Below are 19770 nucleotides of genomic sequence, written 5' to 3' on the forward strand. Positions count from 1 at the left end.
TAATTTTCAGGGGAGTATTTACGGGTTTCTTTTTTCAGATCTTTGTTCCGAATGTGTTTATTGTCGGTTTTTATGTCACGCGTGTTTTGGTTTTTGCCAGGGTTCCGCTAGAGAAGTTGTGATTAATACGCTCGTTTTCACACACACACACACACACACACACACACACACACACACACACACACACACACGCACACACACACACACACACACACACACACACACAATGCAGTGTGTTCAAACGAAGAATGTTTCGTCGTTGTTTTGTAGCATGAGGGCGAGGCTGCGCGTCACAATGGCGGACAGCAGCTGGAATCGATCGTCGCCGCTCCTGTTCTGCAGTGCATCAAACGCGGCCCTGTTGCGTTCGTTGCACACCATGAGAGACACGCATGCGCAGGCTTGCAGGTGAGGTACACGAAATACACTGCAACAAACACCGCAACACACACATGTTATCTCGCATGCACGTGAAAACATGCCCTCGGCGCAAAGCATGCAAACGTGCATGTGTGAGTTTCTGCTTCACATACACACACACGCACACGCACGCACCCATGCACAAGCACACACCTGCTGAGGCACGAAACTCTGCAGCGCGTCTTCGCGACGGCACGAAAATCCCGCGGTTGACGAAGCACAAACGACACCTCCCCTGTTGGCGCGAGCGTGCGTGTGGGTCAGCGTGAGTATGGTGTGAGTGTGAGTTTTGGGGTGGGTTTGGGATGGATGATGTGGTCCTACACATTTCACAAAGCCTGCCTCAATTTTCCACGCAGAGCACCAGCGTCGTATTGCACAGTGTAGTTCAACAACTGCACGCACCGAACAAGCTGCCAGGGTGACAGACGAAGCGGCGAGTCACAACGCGACTCGCATCCTCAGTATTGGCACTGCTGCCGCTGCTGCTATCACTGATGTGACTGCCACTGATGCTGTCTGGGTGGTCGTGCGCATGCTGGCGTCCAATTACAGAGCTGCCACTCGCTTCCACATCACTGCCATCGCTTTGGATGAGGGGCTGGCTCTCGTCCTCTCCCTGTTGTTCCTTGCGGCGCAGCCCATTGCCAGGACCAACACCACCGCCGCGACTTCTCATGTTCTGCACCCATGCTGATGGTTCGTACTGCTGCTGCTGCTGCTGCTGCTGCTGCTGCTGCTGCTGCTGCTGTTGATCGTGTTGCGTGTGGCTGTGAAGGCGTCCGTGCGAGACGTCGGAGAGGCGGGCAGCGATGCGGCGAATGCCAACGCGGCTCGAGCGCGCTTTGATGCGCTAGTTGGAACAGCCAGAGATGGCGGTGATGAGGATGTGGACGACAGGCGCGCGGGCGGTGAGAGTCAACGCGATGGGAAAGGGTGACAACGACAACAGCAAACCAAGACGCTTGGCACTAACGAATGAACAAGCAGCACAACACAACACAACACAACACAACACAACACAACGCCATGTGAAACAAAACATCGCCTTACCTTGAGCAAAGCGCCAAGATTTTGGAACGAGTGCGGGTGCCGTAATTCCTCCTGCACTTTCAAGAGCGTGACTTCACCGGACAGCACGAAGTACATCCCATCTCCGTCCTCGCCCTCCGCGAAAATAACCTGTCAATGTCGGGGACGGTCGAATTCAGCGTGAGAACAGCACAATCACACACACACACACAATCACACACACACAATCACACACACACACAATCACACACGCACAGAGGTGCAAGGCAGGCAGACATGGCTCGTCACAGTTCCGTCGCACGTACATCGCCAGCTTCGAATGACTGCGTGCGGAATAGTCGACATGTGCGCTCAACACAATCTAAGGAAACACACGCGCCAAAACGTCGCCGTAAGATCGGTGTTGCACACAATCACCATGTCAAGAAACGAAGTTATGTCAAACACACACACACACGCGCGCGCACACACACGCACACACACGCACACACACACACACACACACACACACATACACACACACACACGCACACACCCCACACACACAAACACACACGAGGCAAAGCGAGCAGGCGGTTGACTTGATGTCGATGAAGATTGAAACGGAGCGCAGAGTCCTCACCTCTCAGATTGCTGGATGGCTCGCCATCGTGGTCCATTGCAAAACCCAACAGCACGTCTGCGCAGAGAAGAAGAGAGAGGAACGGTCAAGGGATGCAATGCACAACAACACTCACATTAAAGCGCTCTAGCAGCACTGTCCAAGCACAAACATAAGCATGGGCGCATGTGCGTGGGCGGACACAGTCGCACATGCGCGCATGCAAACGTGCGATTTCTTGGCGTGCATGGAATACCCACCTTGAAGGGAGAGACGGCTGCAAAATGGAGCGGCGCGTGCGTCCGTCTTGTGGAGGAAACTGTCCTCGCACCACACGAGCGCGTCTTCCAGCGTTTCAAACGCATGCATGTGTTTGGCGACTGGTGTTCAAGGGCAGAAGGAAAAGACAAGTTGTGGGGTGCAGCACACCATGCAACAGCAGCAAGACTCGTGAGGCTTTGATGCAAAAGTGCACACGCACCCCCCCCACCATGCCATGCGTCACTGCATATTACACACACACACACACACACACACACATGATGCACACAATCACACACCCTCACACGCATGTGCACTGACGTGTTGAATGTGTGGTGTCTTTTGGTCGTGGGAGAACGCCGTGCGCATACATGAGGCGGGCGTCGGCGGGTCGCAGTGCACACATGGCCACGATGGCGTTGTGCTGGATGGCAATTTGCTTGATGCTCACAAAGCACGTGCGAATGGCGGTTGCATCAATACCGCACACGCGATGGAAGTCGAGAATGAGATACGTTGGCAGCCTCTTGTTGTTGTTGTTGTTGTTGTTGTTGTTGTTGTTGTTGTTGTTGTTGTTGTTGTTGTTGTTGTTGTTGTTGTTGTTGTTGTTGTTGTTGTTGTTGTTGTTGTTGTCGCTGTTGCTGTTGATGTGCAGGGCTTGCTTGACGTCGCGCAAGATGCCGACGGAGGAGCCGAAGAAGATGTGGCCGCTCAACTCCAGCACAACAAAGCGCTCGTTCTGGCAGTGATGATATCGCAAAGTGCACAAAGGAAACAGCGCACAACAAGCGTTACTTCACGGTGCGAACACACCAAAATCAAAACCTACAGCGGAAACACCCAGTTATGCTAGGCCAAAGCAAGAGTACAAATACCACACATACACACACGCACACACACACACACGCACACAAAGTTGTGGCGCGTATAACACGAGTCGTCGCCACAAGCTATCACAGAACAGCGAGCGCCCAGTACACCGCCAACCCAACGCACTGAGCTGCCGAGGATGTTGCGTTGCTTAAATCCACGAATGGTGTGGCTCTGCTTGTGAACTGGAAGCGTCACATTTGATCGCGCAAACTTGAATATAAACACCTGTGCACATGGCGATTGGCAAGGGAAGAGAGTGAGATGTCGGTGGCGATGAGAAGAAGACGCTGCAAGCTGCTGCTCACACCGCGGCACCAGCACACAAACATACTGCTCCCACATTCATTGCAACGCGTGAGTGGGAATGAACAGCTGCATATGGAAGTGCTCACGAGATCACCCAAACACATAAACAAACAAACAAACAAACAAACAAACAAACAAACAAACAAACAAACAAACAAACAAACACACCAGGATTGAGAGCGCAATGCCAATGCCAATGCCGGCCTCAAGATTGGTCAAGTTGATGCCGATAAACGTCAACCAGATGATCACGTACTCGGACATGTGCACTGCAGAGAGCGGGTATGTGCGCGCGCGCGCGTGTGTGTGTGTGTGTGGATGTGTGTGTGTGTGTGTGTATGTGTGTGTGTGTGTGAACGACGAGCGCGGCAGCTTTGACCGTTTGCGAGGGAGGTGATTAACCACTTCAACCATCCCCTCTGGGGACAGGTAGGCGCTGCAAGACCACCGCAAACAGAAGCAACACCAACAACAACCACCAACAACCACCACCAACCACCACCAACAGGAACAGCAGCATAGAGAAGTGGTCAAAGTGGCCGCGTCGACCGACAATCAGCGATGGTGGCTTCCACACCGCACCGAGTTTGAAGGAGCCCAGAAGCCAGCAGTAAAGGAGGTCGATGCCAATGAAGGTCAGGATGGCGGCGAAGAAGAACTTTGGAACATAGGCCAGTACCGATACGGGAAGGGCAACCACCACAAGCCCGATAACCGCCTCCGTGGCACCAACCAGACGCGTGTGGATCTACACAGCGCAGACGCAAGTGGATGGATGGGTGAACATCAAGCATACGTGCTTGAACAACGCCAACGACATCCTCACACACTGCAAAGTTGGCCAACACACACACACACACACAGAGCACAAGCGGGCCGAACCCGTGTGCAGCCTCACGTTTGCCTTGAGGTTGAAGATGCACTGGGAGAAGATGTAGCTGCCTGTGTACCCGCCCGTGACGCCGGAGACAAAATTGGACAGCCCGACCGTCATGAGCTCGTGGTTGAAGTCCAGGGACCGCCCAAGCTCCATCTAAAGGCACCAGGAGCGCGCATGTGTGTGTGTGTGAGTGTGTGTGCGAGAGTGTGAGAGAGTGTGTGTGTCTGTGCCTGTATGTGTCCGTGTGTGTGTCTGTATGTGTCCGTGTTTTGTTTGTGCGTCTGTGTGTGTGTCTGTGTGTCTGTGTGTGTCTGTGCCTGTGTTTTGTTTGTCATGATTTGTGGCGGATGCTGTGGAAAGCAGCGCAGATGCAAGTCGCAAGCACGCGTATGCGCGCATTTCACAGGCACGCAGCATTGACAGGGGATGATGTGCGCCCACCTGGATGGCTGCCACGTCGAGACAGGAGCCGAAAGCGACAACAAAATACATGGCAAACCACGTGGGAAGAACGTGCGGAACAACGGACCAGTCGACCTTGCTGAACTTGAAGTCGTCGTAAATGTGCCAGAACTCGGACGTGTTTGTGACGGGATCGAGCCACCCCTGCCCATACGCATGGCGGGCTTCGCTCAGCGGCACCTGTTGGCGTGTGGGGATGTGAGAGAGGGCATGTACATGTGTGTGTGCGTGTGTGCGGATGTGTGCATGTGTGTGTGCAGATGTGTGCATGTGTGTGTGTGCGGATGTGTGTGCGTGCGTGTGTGCATGTGTGTAAGTGTGGACATAAGTGTGCATGCAAACATTTTGGAGAGGTTTTGTATGTATGTGTGGATGTGTACGTGGATGTGCGCTGTGTCAGACGGCTGATTTAGAAGAACAACGGAAGCAACAGCGCGCACACACGCACACATCACACATTACGCGTCTCACAAGGAGAAGCGAGCCAACAAGCACGCCCATTGACCACATTACCTTTGCGATGAGCAGAATGATGTGGAACACAATGGGGATGACAAGGAGACAGCACGGAAGGACGGCAAAGTGGCGGAACTTGGAGGTGATTGCGATGAGCAGGAGCCCGAGGATGATGCCCAGGGTCACGAGGATGGCCGAGTCGCGGTTGAACAGCCGCCACCAGTCCCCCATGAAGATCACCCGCTTCCCCGTCATCAGCGACAGGCCTGGCATTGTGTTTTGTGTGTGTGTGTGTGTGTGTGTGTGTGTGTGTGTGTGTGTGTGTGTGTGTGTGTGTGTGTGTGTGTGTGTGTGTGTGTGTGTGTGTGTGTGTGTGTGTGTGTGTGTGTGTGAATGAATGAATGAGTGAGTGAGAGGGAAACTCGCGGAGGACTTTTCAATCTTGAAATCAGATCAAAGAGTGTCAAGTCGGCCAGTCATCACCACATGCTCGCTCATATGCACACGTGAACACGACGAAGCAAGAACACATGAAGGTAGTTTCACTCGCACCTGCCTCGAGGCAATAGAACCCGATAAAAGCAAGGTAGCCACCAATGACGGGCATGGGCAGGTACTGCACGAGCGAAGCAAGCTTGAGCCTGCAGCCAGAGGTTGGTTGGTGAGGGGGGGGGGGGTGCAGCGGGAAGCGGTTGGAACGAACGAGCAGCAACAACCAAACGTCAGTATTATTCCCTCAACGTGACAATTAAGTGCACACATTCAACATGTGCACGCACGTGTACACATGAACACAAAACACCTTCACACACACACACACACACGCACACGCACACAATGTTAGTACAGACATATAGACACGCAAATATGCGCACGCAATTCATGCACATATGCACGCACATCGACACGCACCTTCCAGTGACGATGAGGGCGAGACCGAGGGCGGCTGTGCTGACGGCCAGCCAGCAGAGGACGGTGGCAAGGATGACTTCACGGTCGTGGTTGTGATGGAGCCCGTGCTTCACAATGGTCGTGGCCATGCTGGACAGGAAGATGAGGCCAGCATCTTGCACCTATGGCGGCGTGAACAAAAATGCCACATGGACAACACGTGTGGGACGAGTGTGAGGGTCAAAGGTAAGCCCTGCATGCAACCGAGGAACACGACGTAGACAACTCCGCTTGATGTGACACCAAGAACGCTCACACTTGTACACGTGCACGATTGTACACACGTGCACACAGACTGGCACACTTGCACACACTTGCGCGCACGCACACACACACACACACGCACACTTGACCACGAGCACATAAAACACACACACACACACACACACACACACAAAACACACATATGCACATGTACATGTACCTGGCCGATGGCAAAGGGAAGGGAACTGGCGATGCAGAAGATGGTTTGATGGATGCAGCCGGAGAGCAGCACAAGCTTGATGAGCGTTGGCATGGAGGGCTTGAAGTACTCATCTCGAAAGATGATCTGCGCAAAGGAGATGAGAAGTGGTACCAACACCACCGCATTGACCATGCCATACACCACGGCTTTGATGATTGCCCGTCGCCTGCCTCCGCGACTACCATCATCTCGGGGCTTCTGCGACATTGTCGACGACGTTGATCGCGAAAAGCCGCTGCCGCCACCGCCACCAGCAGCAGCAGCGACACCGTTTGTGACGGAGGCTGCGTCTTGAGCATGGCCATACAAGTCTGCAGCAGCCACGTGATTCCCAGCTGCTGTGTGGTATGGTTTGCCACCTTCGGCGGCGTTGATGCTCGTCGTGCCCGCTGTCAGATCGTGTGATGCGGACAGGCGCGAATGTGCGCTGCCCAGTAGCGGTGTGTGCTCATCGCTCACGACATCATCTTCATCTGCACCGCCATGCCCATCATGGTCAGGCAGTAGCTCGTGTGCATATGCACTTTGAGCTGCATCCACACCGTCGTGTACATCGCTGCTGCCCTCGCAGCCATCGTCGCGGCATTCTCTGTCGCTGGTGCTGTCCACGGAGCCCTCAAGCGTAACGGAGGAAGAGTGCGAGAGGGTCGGTTGCGACACAGACCGATGGAGCGGGTGTGGCCGGGTTCGCTTGTGCCCCCGCAGGGAAGAAGGCGAGCCCCTGGGCAAGCGGCGAGGGGGTGATGGCTCACAGCGCACCTGGTCCGTGCCGAGCATGTCGACAATCACGTCGGCTGCACGGCGGCTTGAGTCTGCGGCTGCCGCATCTTGCTCCTGTGGCTGCCCCTGTTGCTGCCGCTCCTGTGAGTCCGCGCGTGCCGGGGACAGATAGTCGGATGATGTGTCGGGGCTGCGGTGCCGTTCGGCAAAGGAGTCGTGATGGAAGAAGCTCCCAAGGGTTGTGCAGCGCCGCATCGGGGAATGTGTTGCTGGAGTGCTGCCTGCTTCAACGAATCCCACACAGCGGGTTCAGGGTCAACAGGGGAGAGGAGGTGGGTGAGGACGTTGGGTGAGGATTGGTGTCAGTCAGTGTGTAAGTGACCGAGATGGTGGGGGGGGGGCGAGGGCTTGGTGAGAGAAAAGTGGTAAAGTGGATGGGGGAGGGAAAGAAAGGATGGAGGGAGCCTGTGAGAACGTGTGTTGCGTTTGCAGTCTTGTGGTTGCTCTGTATCTTGAGTGAAGCGACTGCGCGACATGAAGCTCGTGTCAGCAAGGTGCATGTGTGCGTGTGTGCGCGTGCGGTGTTGGTCGCTTGTGCGCTTGTGGACGTACGGGTGCCTTTCTGGAACCTTCAGGTTGGCGCACGATGTTGCCACTGCCGACATCATCAATGCAGACGAAAGGTTGATGTTGTTGATGCTCTTGGTGCTGCCGACAATGATCACGCATCGCCAAGAAGCGACACTTGCTTGCGTTGATCGGTGTTTGTGTGTGGCGTTGTGTGTCGAACTTCCGCCAAGCAAGCAGCGAAACGAATAACAATAAGTGAGGACTGCCCTGAAGTGTGTGGCAGGCGGCAGGCAAACGGCCATGCCAGGGTCAGCCGTGTGTGGCAGGCTCATGCCGTCGACGAAGAGCAGCGAAAGCTGCCACCATCTTGAACCATCATCACGGTGGCCCTCTTGCGTTAATTGCTTCTGCGGTTTTACATTTCGCCACGAGTGGGAAGAGCACTCGTCATCGCACTTAAATTTCGTGGCGTGTGAATGTGATGTCGTTGCGGTTGGATGGTGCTTCGTTTACTTACATGACATGACCGACATTATGCCGAGGCAGCAGCTACGGGTTGTGTGTGTGTGTGTGTGTGTGTGTGTGTGTGTGTGTGTGTGTGTGTGTGTGTGTGTGTGTGTGTGTGTGTGTGTGTGTGTGAGTGTGTGTGTGTGTGTGTGTCGCGGTTATGTCACACGGCGCACACGTCTTGTGCAAAAGCGCATCACGAAAACGCCAAAACGCAGGCACAGTTGAGAGGCAGCATGTGTGTGCGCGCATACGCACTCTCACTCAAGCAGGTACATAAACACACACACACTCTCTCTCTCACCCACGCACACACACGCGCACACACGCACACACACAGACACACACCTGTCGACAAGCTTTGGTATACTCGGCCAAAGGTTCTGCAATGTGTTCAAAGCCAAGCGCATTCATGGCCTCGAGAAGATCCTCGCACCTGAGCACCTTGCGGCCTTCCTTCTCTGCTCGGTCTGCAGCCTCGCTCGTGACAAAGCTGCCGTCACAGACATTCACATTCACATGCACATGAACACGAACACGAACATGAGGCAAGGACGTCGAGTGATGGCCGTCGACGTTAGCACCAGTAGCGAACAGACCCGACATCATCATTCACACACACACACACACACACACACCTCACAAACTCTGACGCGCACTCCTGCATGAGAATCTTTGACGAGTCGGAAATCTGTTGGTGCGTGGTGAGGTTACATTACGTACAACAAAGCAGGAAAATCGTCAGGCCTGAACGCAGAAGTTGTCATTGCCAACGGGAGGGAGAGGGGAGAGGGGACCAGGCAGTGGGGGAACCAGGCAGTGGGGGGACCAGGCAGTGGGGGGGGGGGGACCAGGCAGTGGGGGACACACACAAACGGACACACAAACACACAAACACACACACACAAACACACAAACACACACCAACAAACACACAAACACACACCAACAAACACACAAACAGACACACACACAAACACACACAGACATACAAACACACGCACACACACAGACATACAAACACACAAACGCGCACCTTTGTGTTGACAGTGGTCCTCATGATGCGATACACGTTGCCCTGTGGCAACAGCCGATCCTGGAAACGTCAAATGCACAAGACAAGCTTGTGAGTGCAACAACGCACGAACCAAACCACCAAGCAATCACAACCAAGCAACAGCAACTTTACTCAACAGACAACACAGACAAGCCCGACAAGCCCACATCATCATCATCATCATCATCGTCGTCGTCGTCGTCCAAACAACAACAACCCCTCTCCCCCTTCCCTCTTTCTGCTTTCTTCGCTGACTTGGCTTTCTTGAAGAACGTTGTGGCGTTGATCGTCTGCACCTGGTGCCCCTTCCAACAGATCCTCATCCTCGTCCTCATCCTCATCATGAACACCGCCACCATACGGATGAGGATGGTGGTGGTGGTGGTGGTGGGAAGGTGGCGGCAGTCCGCTCATGTTGTGATTCAAAAGAACGCCGCTTGCGACAGCACAAAAGAACGGCTATGGCAGCGGGAAAACCATGTGCCCGACCCAAAATTTTCCGCGCCAGCCACAAGCAACAGCAACAACTTCCGGTTGTGTTTGTGTTTTGGCGACGAGAGACAGCAGACAAGCAAGCAAAGCAGATACCCTCTCCGCTGCATGCCACCCAGCCAGTTCCCGCACGCCACCACCGCACACCATTTTCCACCAACCAAACCAACTACCGAAGCAGAGGCACGCCACCGCTCAGCGATTCACACGACAGCAAACCATCTGTTCACATCAGCCCTTGGCTTGATCGAGCAACCACCACACCTACCACAACAAATCACACAATGTCTGGACAAGGCGTCACAAAGAGGTGTGTGTGTGTGTGTTGCGTGTGTTGTGTGTCTGTGTGTGTGCTCTGCGCGTGTGTATGTGTGTATGTCTGTCTGGCTGTGCTCTGTATGCACAAGATTCGTTGGTGTTGTTGTTGGTATTGCTGCCTTTTCTTCACATCGCTTCGCTTCAACTTGTGCTGTGCTGTTTTGTTTGTTTTGCTGCAGGCTGCGACAGGAGCTCATGGGCATCATGATGGCCAAGGATGCATCCATGAAGGCGTTCCCTGAAGGCGACAACCTCTTCCAATGGAAGGCCACCATCGTGGGCGCTGAAGGCACCGTAAGTACTCTCTGTCTATGGTGTCTGCCTGCCTCTCTGGCTCTCTGTCTTTGTCTCTGTCTCTGTCTGTCTCTCTCTCTCTGTCTCTCTCTCTCTCTCTCTGTCTCTGTTTCTCTCTGTGGCTGTCTCTCTCTGTGGCTGTCTCTCTCTCTCTCTCTGTATCTCAACGTCTCTTGCTCTGTTCCTTCCTTCCTCACCCTCTTCCCTTTCTCCTCCTCACCTCCATTCAAACCCTCACGTTGCACTTTCTGACCTCCTGCCTTCCCTCCCTCCCCCCATCCCAATCCAACGGACAGTGCTATGCAGATCTCAAGTACAAGCTGACCATCAAGTTCCCAACAGACTACCCGTACACCGCGCCAACCGTGACCTTTGACACACCATGCTTCCACCCCAACGTGGACACGCACGGCAACATCTGCCTGGACATTCTCAAGGAGAAGTGGTCGCCCTCGTACGACGTGCGCACGGTCCTGCTGTCCATCCAGAGCTTGCTCGCAGACCCCAACGTCGACAGCCCGCTCAACTGCCACGCAGCAGAGCTGTGGTCAAACCCGGCCTTGTACAAGGAGAAGCTCAGCCGCCACTACGAGGAAAACGTGCGCAGCCGAGGCGTGTGCTAATAAGCTCCTCACCGCCCCAGCGCCAGCACCAAACAATGGCAGCAGCACCCGACCACGCTTGCTCAGTTACTCCCATCTATGACGCAGCACAAGGGCAACGATGGCTGTTCACGTAACAGTCCCCCCCCTCTCTGTGGCGGATCAATTGCTGCCCCGACTGGTGTTTTGTGTCACAGCAACCCCTCTTCTCCCGTTTCTCCTCTCATCTCCACCATGTGTTTCCTTCCCTCGCCCCGCCCCCTCTTCTCTTCTCTTCTCTTCTCTTCTCTTCTCTTCTTCCCCGCCTTCTAATCGGTTCTGCCCGCCTGTTTGGCTGCTTGTCTTATCTCCTCGTGAACAAGTGGAAGTAGTCGACGTGGATGTGATTGTGATGGATCCTCTTACAGGTTCTGTTGCCTCTGTTGCCGCTTTTTCTCCCCCATTATGTAGCTTTAATTGTGGGGATTCCGTGCTGTGTGCGCGCGTGCTCATGTACACATGCATGTGGTGGCGGTGGCTGATGCCACGAGTGGGCTGTGCTTGATGCGATGTTCGCTCTCTGTCCAGCCCCTTTGTATTGATTGGCTTGCCATCCCTGCCACCGCTTCTCTTCCCCTGCCGCTCCTCTTTCCTACAGTTCAGAAAACACGCACCATACATGCACACACACACACACACAAAGCACGCGCTTGTACCCACCGTGACATTAATTCAAACATGGAAAAGAAAAATACACAAACAACAACAAACGTGGAGTGGGTGGCTGTTACCGAGTGCTTGCTTACACACACACACACACACACACACACACACACACACACACACACACACTTTCTCTCCCGTTGTTCCGTGGCATGCGTGCTCGAGTTGTATGTTAACAACGACAACAAACAGCACACATGGGGTCGCAAGAACACGACAGTTGCCCAGATTGACATCCAACAAAGCGGGCGCGAAAGGGAAAGAGTCTAACATAACAAACAACGAAAGCGGCCAACAAAACAAACAAACCACACGACCACATCAACCACATCCACCACAAACATGACGACACAACACCACCGAACAACACAACACACAAAGAAGACATGCCTATCAAGGCTGCTGGTGTCTGTCTTGTCTGCTTCCCTTCTATCCACAAAAGGAAGGCTGTTGAAAGTGGATGGATGATCGGGGGAGTTCTTTACTTCTGGGCAGCGGCCTGCTGCTTGGCGCGCTCCTGGTAAAAGGTGGAGACGACCTTCCAGCCAGAGGGGCACATGAAGCCGTCTGGTGGGTTCTGCCCCTCGCGCGCAAGCTTGCGCATCTTGGAACCGGAGATGAACTCAAAGTCCTCGGCCTTGGCCGGGTCAAAAAAGTCCATCTTGCCCTTCTGCTTGTTGTAGGCGGCGACGCGGAAGGGGATGATGGTGAGGCTCTCAAGGCCGGGCGCCATCTGCAGCACCTCGCGGCCGTGGTCGGCGTGGTACAGGTTCTCGTCCTCCTTGCCGGGGTGCTTCATGCCGGCCGGGTCGCGGCCAACAATGTAAAAGTCGGCGCCGGCGTTCATGCGGGCCTTGGCGTGCCACTGCACCTCCGTGGGGCCGGCATACATCATGGGCGAGGGGAAGATGGCCACCACCGTCGACTCCTCCGGCAGCACGCCCTCGTTGAGCACGCACTCGTGCTGCTTCATGCGCGTGGGCAGCGGCACGTCGTCGGCCTTGGTCCAGCCGCCGAGCGGGTGCAGCAGCAGCACAGGGTTGCGGAAGCCCTTCTCAATGAGGCGGCGGCGCGTGTCCTGCATGAGCAGGGCGTGGCCGTTGTGCACGGGGTTGCGCAGCTGGAAGGCGTAGACGGCGTCCGCGTTGCGGCGCTTAAACTCGGCCTTGAGCTCCTTTGGGGTGAGGCGGTACTGGTCCAGGCCGTCGTTCCACTTGATGCGCTGCAGCACCTCCAGGTCGCCGCCAACAAGCCAGTCGCCGGCAGCCATCACCTGGGCAATGTACGGGTGGCCGGCCTCCGTGGTGCCCCACTGGCGCGCGCAGCGCTCCTCCTTACGCGCCTCGAAAAACTCTGGGTTGCGCATGATGGCCAGGTCCTTGCCCTCGTACACCAGGGTGATGGCCTTGGCGGAGCTCAGCTGCTCCTTCTCCTCCGTCGTCGCCGGGCACACAATGGGCACGGACATGTTGGTCATGCTGCCGTCGGCCTTGCGCAGCGCGTTGAAGTGGATGGTCTGCAGAAACTCCTTCTCGCGCATGAAGCCGCGCAGGGGGGAGGCCCAGCCCTCGGAGAGCACCTGCAGCCACTGCGTGGTGAGCTTGTCAATGTTGAGCTTGGGCAGGGCGGCGGCCTCCTCCGTCTTGGCGGCGACCTCGGCCTCGGGCACAAACAGCTCCTCCGCGGCAGGGTGCATGTTGGGGATGATGCCCTCCTCCTCGAGGTAAGCCAGCACCTGGCGCACGTTCTCGGCGACGGACTCGCCGCGCGTGCCGACGGTGATGTCCGGCTTCTCGGGTGCCTCGTACACGCCGTCGACGCCAGTGAAGCCCTTGATGATGCCGGCGCGGGCCTTCTTGTAGAGGCCCTTTGGGTCGCGCGCCTCGCACACGTCGAGCGGGGTGCCGACGTAGCACTCGATGAACTTGAGGCCGGCGTCCTCGTGCAGCTTGCGGCAGCTGTCGCGGTCGGCGCGGAAGGGGGAGATGAAGGAGGCGAGGGCGATGATGCCGCCATCGGCGAAGAGCTTGGCCACCTCGCCGACACGGCGGATGTTCTCTGCGCGGTCCTCGGGAGAGAAGCCCAGGTTCTTGTTCAGGCCCGTGCGCATGTTGTCGCCATCGAGGCCGTAGCAAGGGATGCCACGCTGGCAGAGCTCAGCCTCCACAGCGAAGCTCAGCGTGGTCTTGCCAGCACCAGACAGACCTGTGTGTAGCAAGCAGAACAAGGAGGAAGGAGGGCGAAGGAGGAAGAGGGGACATGGGGAGGAGAAAGAAGGGGGAGAAAGAAGGGGGGGGGAATTGCAGGGAGTGGAAGAGGTAGAGATGATATGCCGTGCGAACGTGAGAGGATGAACAGCAAAGCAGAGGAATGTACGTGTGCATGTACATGTGTGGGGGTGTCGTGGTGTGTTGATGATCTGCGATGCGAGAAGTCATGCATGCACGCATGATGGTGCATCCGTATGCATGTTCGTGCATTCACACACACACACACACACACACACACACACACACACACATACGCCACACATGGGGCTGCGCAAATTCCGGCAACGCACCAGTGAACCAGATGGTGCAGCCACGGAACTTGACATCGACACCGAGGATTTGGGCGCGCTTGGAGCGGGTCACGTTGTGCTTGACAGCCGTGACGTTTGTGGCCTTGGTATCAGACATGGTTGGCTTTTTGGTCGGAAGGGAACGAAAGTCGCAGTTGTTCTGTGGCACAGACAAAAAGACAAGCAAGAGACAAGGTGCAAAGTGGGTTGTGCGTGAGGGCCGTGTGCTGACGATCGCGATGGAGGACACCCAGATAGATAGCCACAAAAAGGAGGGAACGCTGTCGAGACACACACTGACATACACATATGGGGCGAGGTGCGCTCTCAATGTTCCCTCCCTTCATCCACGACAGCGTTGGCTGCAGCCTCGCGCACACACACACATCCACACACACACACACCACACACACACACACACACCGTGAACAACAAAGGCGGAGACGACGACGGTTGGTTGGCCGAGAGCGAGTGAATGGGAAAAAGGCCAGTAAGCGCGGCAACAACGACAAGCAACCAACAACAAGGGAAGACACTCGTGCTGCTTGCCGCCAACACAATACAGCACTGGATGGAAGAAAAAAATAAAATGATGTCGATTGTTTGCAATGAATCGATTGTTTGCGAAAGATGCAAATTCATCAACAATGCATGATAAAGCGTAGCAGAGCTGGGACTCGCTGAGTCAGCATTTTCTGAAGCAAATCCCTGCCAACCGGCCAACAACCAACAACCAACACAGTGCAGCAGGATGGGGGACGATGCTGGTGGCAGCAAGCCTGAGGAGGTCGACATCAGGCGAAACTTCAACTACGCACTCGTCGTGGTGGGTGCTCTGTTCTTTTGTGTGTGTGTGTGTGTGTGTGTGTGTGTGTGTGTGTGTGTGTGTGTGTGTGTGTGTGTGTGTCGATCCATCGAGGAGTGGTGTGCGTGTTCTTCCTTCGCACCTTCCTTTCTTCCTCGCCAAGCTCATCGGCACTTCCGGCTTTCCTCCAACACAGAAAACAGACATGAACGAGGAGATGTTGGCAGAATGCACGGAATCCGCACAAACCGCGATTGAAAAGCACTCCAAAAGCAACGAGGTCCGGTGGCACGTGTCGTACGGTGGTTGTGTGTATGTATGCCTCTCTGTGTGTGTATGCCTCTGTGTGTGTGTGTGTATGCCTATGTGTGTTGCATCAACGTCACTGCTTCCCTTGGCGTCTGCATCTATACTGCATTGTACTCGAGAAGCGTGTAGGCACAAACACACGCACAACAACATACACGCAAACACAACACAAACACGTTTATCCCCTCACAAGACCAACACACACACACACACACACACACACACACACACACACACACACACACACACACACACACACACACACACACCAGGATGCGGCAAATATGCTCAAGGGCATTATGGACAAGAAATTTGGCGCCCCATGGTGAGTCGACACACGCGTGAGTTGTGGTTTGGGTTGCAGTCAAGAGTGCAGTCAAGAGTGCAGTCAAGAGTGCAGTCAAGAGTGAGAATGCAACCAATGCTCAAACGAAATCGCCCCTGCAAACACCCTGTGTGCCTGCTCCCAGGAACGTGATCATCGGCGAGGCATTTGGCTTCGAGATCACCCACCAAACATCAAACATGATGTACATGTTCTTTGGTGGAAACCTGGCTGTCCTGGTCTGGAAGTGCCAGTAGTCATAGCTCGAGCATTGATGCTTTGGTTATGTTTGTACGTGGATGTGTGTACGTGAGAGTGAATGTGTTGTTTATGTGTGAGAGTGAATGTGTTGTTTATGTGTGAGAGTGAATGTGCTTTTTTTGTCGCTGCTGTTGCTGTTGCTGTTGTGCATGATGGCGTGTAATGGGACACAGCCCCTGCGCTGTTGCTTCTTGTCGCCGCTCTCGAACCGTGTTGTGTGTCGGTTGCTCAAGTCACATCGCATCACACCGTCATGTCACAGGTGGTGCGTGCTTCTTTGACCTTTCTTTGTCGTTGCTTGGCTCTCGTTATCCAAGGGCGTTGTACGCCCGGCTGCTTGCTGTGACCCCCCCCCCCCCACCCCACCCCACTGCTTATCTCTGTCTTTCTGTTCTGTGCTGTTTGTTGTGCAAGTTGCTGTTCGTTTTTCCTGTGCACTACGAGCGTGTTGTTGGCTGTTGCACCTTATTCAATGCAATAAAAGCAAAACGGAGATCCTATTGTATGATTTGAGTGGACAAGGGGCTGACGCGCAACAGTAACACACAAACACAGCCGGCAGCACGACACCAAGTCACGACAGCGCAACACCATGCACACAGCAGCCAGCCAGTTGAAACAGAAAGAAAGGCACCGCAAGGAAAACTGCGCTGACAGCGACGCGGTCAACGAAATGTGAGCAATTACCAACACAAGAAGCAGCAAAGGAAAGGAGAGAGCAGAGTAGCATGGCAATGGCATCTGTTCGTGTGTGTGCGTGGGGTGAGTGGGTGATGCGATGAGACAGGTGCTTGAACAGTGTGCACGCACAGGTGATCATGGCTGCCTGTGCAGATATGAAAAGGGTAACGACTGGACTCAAACGAAAAAGAGCCAAATACGCGGTCAACTTCAAAGCAACAAAGCAACAAAACAAAACAAAAGTCAAACACCACAAGAAGCGAAGCAAAAACGCATCCCCAGCCAGCAGTGGGAACCGGAACGGCGCTGGCATCGTCGCCGCCCGCAGCTCACAGGAGCAGCAAAGAGCAGGGTGATGAACACACCGTCAACCAAGGAGGACGCGCACACCACACCATTCATCCGAACCACCACCACATCCAAGTCCCCACATATCACGATACTTCACCCTGTCCGGCCATCTCCGATCATGTGCATCTCATCTGTTCCTCCCCCCAAACTATCGATCATATCGCAAACATCTCCACGGTGCCGTATTTCTTCTTCAGCGGAGACGGGCGCGGGCGGTTGCGGTTGCGGTTTCCCGGCGACTCGACAAAGTCGTGCCGCGCAACCTCCAGCCCTCGCGTCGACACGAGCCACCGGTGGTACCTGGGTTGCAAGGTGGTGGTGGTGGTGGTGGTGGTGGTGGTGGTACATGTTGTAGGGGGTGTTGTGAGCGCGCAAACGGGAGGCATTCAGGGATGTGGACATGTGGACACGAATAATTGACACGTAACGAGGGGACAAAAAGGCACGACGCGCTCAAATTTCACACACAGAGCACACACACACACACACACACACACACACACACACACAAACACACAAACACACACACACACACAAACAAACAAACACACAAACAAACAAACACACAAACACAAACAAACAAACACACGCACCTGTGCACGGAGAACATGACGAGGAGGACAACAATGGTGATGATGAGCGGGGCGGCAACGGCGGGAACGACAATCTTGTCAACCCGGCGCTCCACGGAGACCTTCAGACGGGCGTGGTTGGAGATGCTGATGGCGTTGTTGGCGGTGAGCAGCACCACGTGCTTGCCCGTGCTGTTGAAGATGTGGGACGCCCGGCACTCGTCCTCCGCAAACACAGTCGTGTTGTCGTCGGAAAAGTGGTACGCAAACAGCGGCCGCGTGCCGTTAAAGGTGCAGTTGATCAGCAGCTCCTGTCCAAGATACACACTCATGCTCTTGGTGATGTTGTTCAGGTCCCCAAACTCTTCCACAGGCACTGCATGCACGGCACGCGGTGCTCGGCGTCGGCCCTGTCGACCAATACCACTGCCTTCGTGGTCAACACCACGAACACCACCAGCACCACTGTGGCTGTCACCCCTGCCGTATCTGGCTTCACCCCACCATGACGACGGCCACCACCACGATCGCGATGATGGCGACGCTGGCGCACCTCCGCTGTATGCCTGGTCACGTGCAGCAGCACTGCCAGCACCACCGCCACCATCATCATGATAACTTGGGCCGCTGTCAGTGTTGCCAGGACTGCCGACACTGCCGTCGTCCCTTCTGCTCCTTGTCCCAGGCCCACCGCCGGGTGACGTGATGCTCGCGTCGATGCTCAGGATGGACACGGGCGCCTGCGCCTCCAAGTTGTAGGTGCACGTGGATGCAGACCACTCGTTCTCTGCAGCCGTGCGGATGGTGTGCACCCCCGTGGTGTTGAGGGCGTACGTGACGTTGGGCGTGTGCGTGACCACGGCCGTGTGTGGGTTGAGGCCGTTCCAGCGATACGTGGTCGGGCGCGTCAGTGCCGGGTCCGGGAACACGGACACCGTGAGTTCAAATGGCGCGTTCACCCGCACGGCCTGCTCTGGTGGGCCTTGCACTTGGCACGAGGTGAGGTTGGCCGGGGTGAAGAAGGTCACCTCCGCAGACCCTTCGGGCTCCCAGCGCTCCTCCAAGAAATGGTGCTGCACAAACACCCTCGCTGTGTGAAGGCCGACGCTGTAGGTGTGATTGAAGAGGTAGTGGCACACCTCGGGCGTGTCTTGCGGGCACTCCTTCTCGGCCACAAGGTCCGGCGCGCCCGTTTGGTTATAGAAGAACATGAACAGCCGAAAGCGGGTGTAAATCTGCCTGTGCCAGGACACGTCAAAGTGCTGCAAGCCAAGCTGCGTGCCATGCTCCGTCTCCATCATCACTGTGCCTGCAAATTGTCGTGCAATGGTGCGTTTGTGTATGCGCACATGTGTGTGTGTGTGTGCGTGCGTGTGTGTGTGTGCGTGCGTGCATGTGTGAGAGGAAACAATGAAGAGGTGAGAGCTCACTGTTGTCTGCTGTGTGAACTGTGTTGGGGTGGATGACGACGTAATTGCACACACTCGTAGGCGTCGAGGACGCGCTCTGCGGCTCCGCCACCACACGCGCATACAAGATCACACACATACACACACGCGCGCGCGCGCACGCACACACACACGCACACACACACACACACACACACACACACACACACACACGCGCGCGCGCGCGCGCACGCACCGGCGTTTGTGGAGCTGAACAAGACGCTGGAGCACGCGAGGGTCGACAGCAACAGCGCAACGGCGACGCCATGGCGTGTTGCCACGCCGAGCATCCAGCTCCCTGCAGATCTCGATCTGCAGCTGCGCCTCAACCTCATCGACCGCAATGCGTTGTATCCCCGTGTGTGTGTGCGTGTGTGTGTGCGTGTGTGTGTGTGTGTGTGTGTGTGTGTGTGTGTGTGTGTGTGTGTGTGTGTGTGTGTGTGTGTGTGTGTGTGTGTGTGTGTGTGTGTGTGTGTGTGTGTGTGTGT

The 19770-nt window shown here is 55.4% G+C and overlaps 5 protein-coding genes across 5 annotated transcripts; 2 read left to right on the plus strand and 3 right to left on the minus strand.

Annotated features, from left to right (window-relative positions):
• Window positions 1-237: 237 nt before the first annotated feature.
• Window positions 238-10022, minus strand: PTSG_04125 (uncharacterized protein; the record flags this gene model as incomplete). The annotated part of the gene is made up of 24 exons (XM_004994963.1): window positions 9818-10022; window positions 9542-9601; window positions 9144-9196; window positions 8854-8998; window positions 8295-8453; window positions 8058-8136; window positions 6667-7709; window positions 6204-6364; window positions 5844-5932; window positions 5349-5557; window positions 4815-5015; window positions 4392-4526; window positions 4076-4241; window positions 3662-3762; window positions 3311-3412; window positions 2982-3053; window positions 2636-2738; window positions 2314-2433; window positions 2075-2131; window positions 1758-1813; window positions 1474-1602; window positions 826-1273; window positions 574-655; window positions 238-358 (listed from the first exon to the last, which is right to left on the minus strand). The coding sequence occupies exons 1-24, from the start codon at window positions 9974-9976 to the stop codon at window positions 238-240; spliced, it is 4050 nt and encodes a 1349-aa protein (XP_004995020.1). The 5' UTR covers window positions 9977-10022.
• A 64-nt stretch (window positions 10023-10086) lies between these two features.
• Window positions 10087-11585, plus strand: PTSG_04126 (ubiquitin-conjugating enzyme E2C). Its single transcript, XM_004994964.1, has 3 exons — window positions 10087-10364; window positions 10552-10666; window positions 10963-11585. The coding sequence occupies exons 1-3, from the start codon at window positions 10339-10341 to the stop codon at window positions 11287-11289; spliced, it is 468 nt and encodes a 155-aa protein (XP_004995021.1). The 5' UTR covers window positions 10087-10338; the 3' UTR covers window positions 11290-11585.
• Window positions 11586-12092: 507 nt separating this feature from the next.
• On the minus strand, window positions 12093-15101 carry PTSG_04127 (bifunctional 3'-phosphoadenosine 5'-phosphosulfate synthase). The gene is made up of 3 exons (XM_004994965.1): window positions 14954-15101; window positions 14531-14690; window positions 12093-14175 (listed from the first exon to the last, which is right to left on the minus strand). The coding sequence occupies exons 2-3, from the start codon at window positions 14646-14648 to the stop codon at window positions 12452-12454; spliced, it is 1842 nt and encodes a 613-aa protein (XP_004995022.1). The 5' UTR covers window positions 14649-14690; window positions 14954-15101; the 3' UTR covers window positions 12093-12451.
• A 130-nt stretch (window positions 15102-15231) lies between these two features.
• PTSG_04128 (dynein light chain 4) lies at window positions 15232-16675 on the plus strand. Its single transcript, XM_004994966.1, has 4 exons — window positions 15232-15356; window positions 15532-15615; window positions 15917-15969; window positions 16115-16675. The coding sequence occupies exons 1-4, from the start codon at window positions 15282-15284 to the stop codon at window positions 16224-16226; spliced, it is 324 nt and encodes a 107-aa protein (XP_004995023.1). The 5' UTR covers window positions 15232-15281; the 3' UTR covers window positions 16227-16675.
• On the minus strand, window positions 16665-19690 carry PTSG_04129 (uncharacterized protein). Its single transcript, XM_004994967.1, has 3 exons — window positions 19479-19690; window positions 17856-19143; window positions 16665-17562 (listed from the first exon to the last, which is right to left on the minus strand). The coding sequence occupies exons 1-3, from the start codon at window positions 19615-19617 to the stop codon at window positions 17418-17420; spliced, it is 1572 nt and encodes a 523-aa protein (XP_004995024.1). The 5' UTR covers window positions 19618-19690; the 3' UTR covers window positions 16665-17417.
• Window positions 19691-19770: the final 80 nt, after the last annotated feature.

The sequence above is a fragment of the Salpingoeca rosetta genome (assembly GCF_000188695.1).
Source record: "Salpingoeca rosetta unplaced genomic scaffold supercont1.9, whole genome shotgun sequence".
Lineage (NCBI taxonomy): Eukaryota > Choanoflagellata > Craspedida > Salpingoecidae > Salpingoeca > Salpingoeca rosetta.

Coding starts and splice junctions, on each gene's coding strand:
- PTSG_04127 (XM_004994965.1), bottom strand. CDS start 14,648: ATGTCTGATACCAAGGCCACAAACGTCACGGCTGTCAAGCACAACGTG. Junction 14,176..14,530: donor CTGCACCATCTGGTTCACTG/GTGCGTTGCCGG, acceptor TGCTACACACAG/GTCTGTCTGGTGCTGGCAAG.
- PTSG_04128 (XM_004994966.1), top strand. CDS start 15,282: ATGGGGGACGATGCTGGTGGCAGCAAGCCTGAGGAGGTCGACATCAGG. Junction 15,357..15,531: donor TCAACTACGCACTCGTCGTG/GTGGGTGCTCTG, acceptor CCTCCAACACAG/AAAACAGACATGAACGAGGA. Junction 15,970..16,114: donor AAGAAATTTGGCGCCCCATG/GTGAGTCGACAC, acceptor GCCTGCTCCCAG/GAACGTGATCATCGGCGAGG.
- PTSG_04126 (XM_004994964.1), top strand. CDS start 10,339: ATGTCTGGACAAGGCGTCACAAAGAG. Junction 10,365..10,551: donor GGACAAGGCGTCACAAAGAG/GTGTGTGTGTGT, acceptor GTTTTGCTGCAG/GCTGCGACAGGAGCTCATGG. Junction 10,667..10,962: donor TCGTGGGCGCTGAAGGCACC/GTAAGTACTCTC, acceptor TCCAACGGACAG/TGCTATGCAGATCTCAAGTA.
- PTSG_04129 (XM_004994967.1), bottom strand. CDS start 19,617: ATGAGGTTGAGGCGCAGCTGCAGATCGAGATCTGCAGGGAGCTGGATG. Junction 19,144..19,478: donor GTTCAGCTCCACAAACGCCG/GTGCGTGCGCGC, acceptor GACAATTTGCAG/GCACAGTGATGATGGAGACG. Junction 17,563..17,855: donor GTCATGTTCTCCGTGCACAG/GTGCGTGTGTTT, acceptor CTTGCAACCCAG/GTACCACCGGTGGCTCGTGT.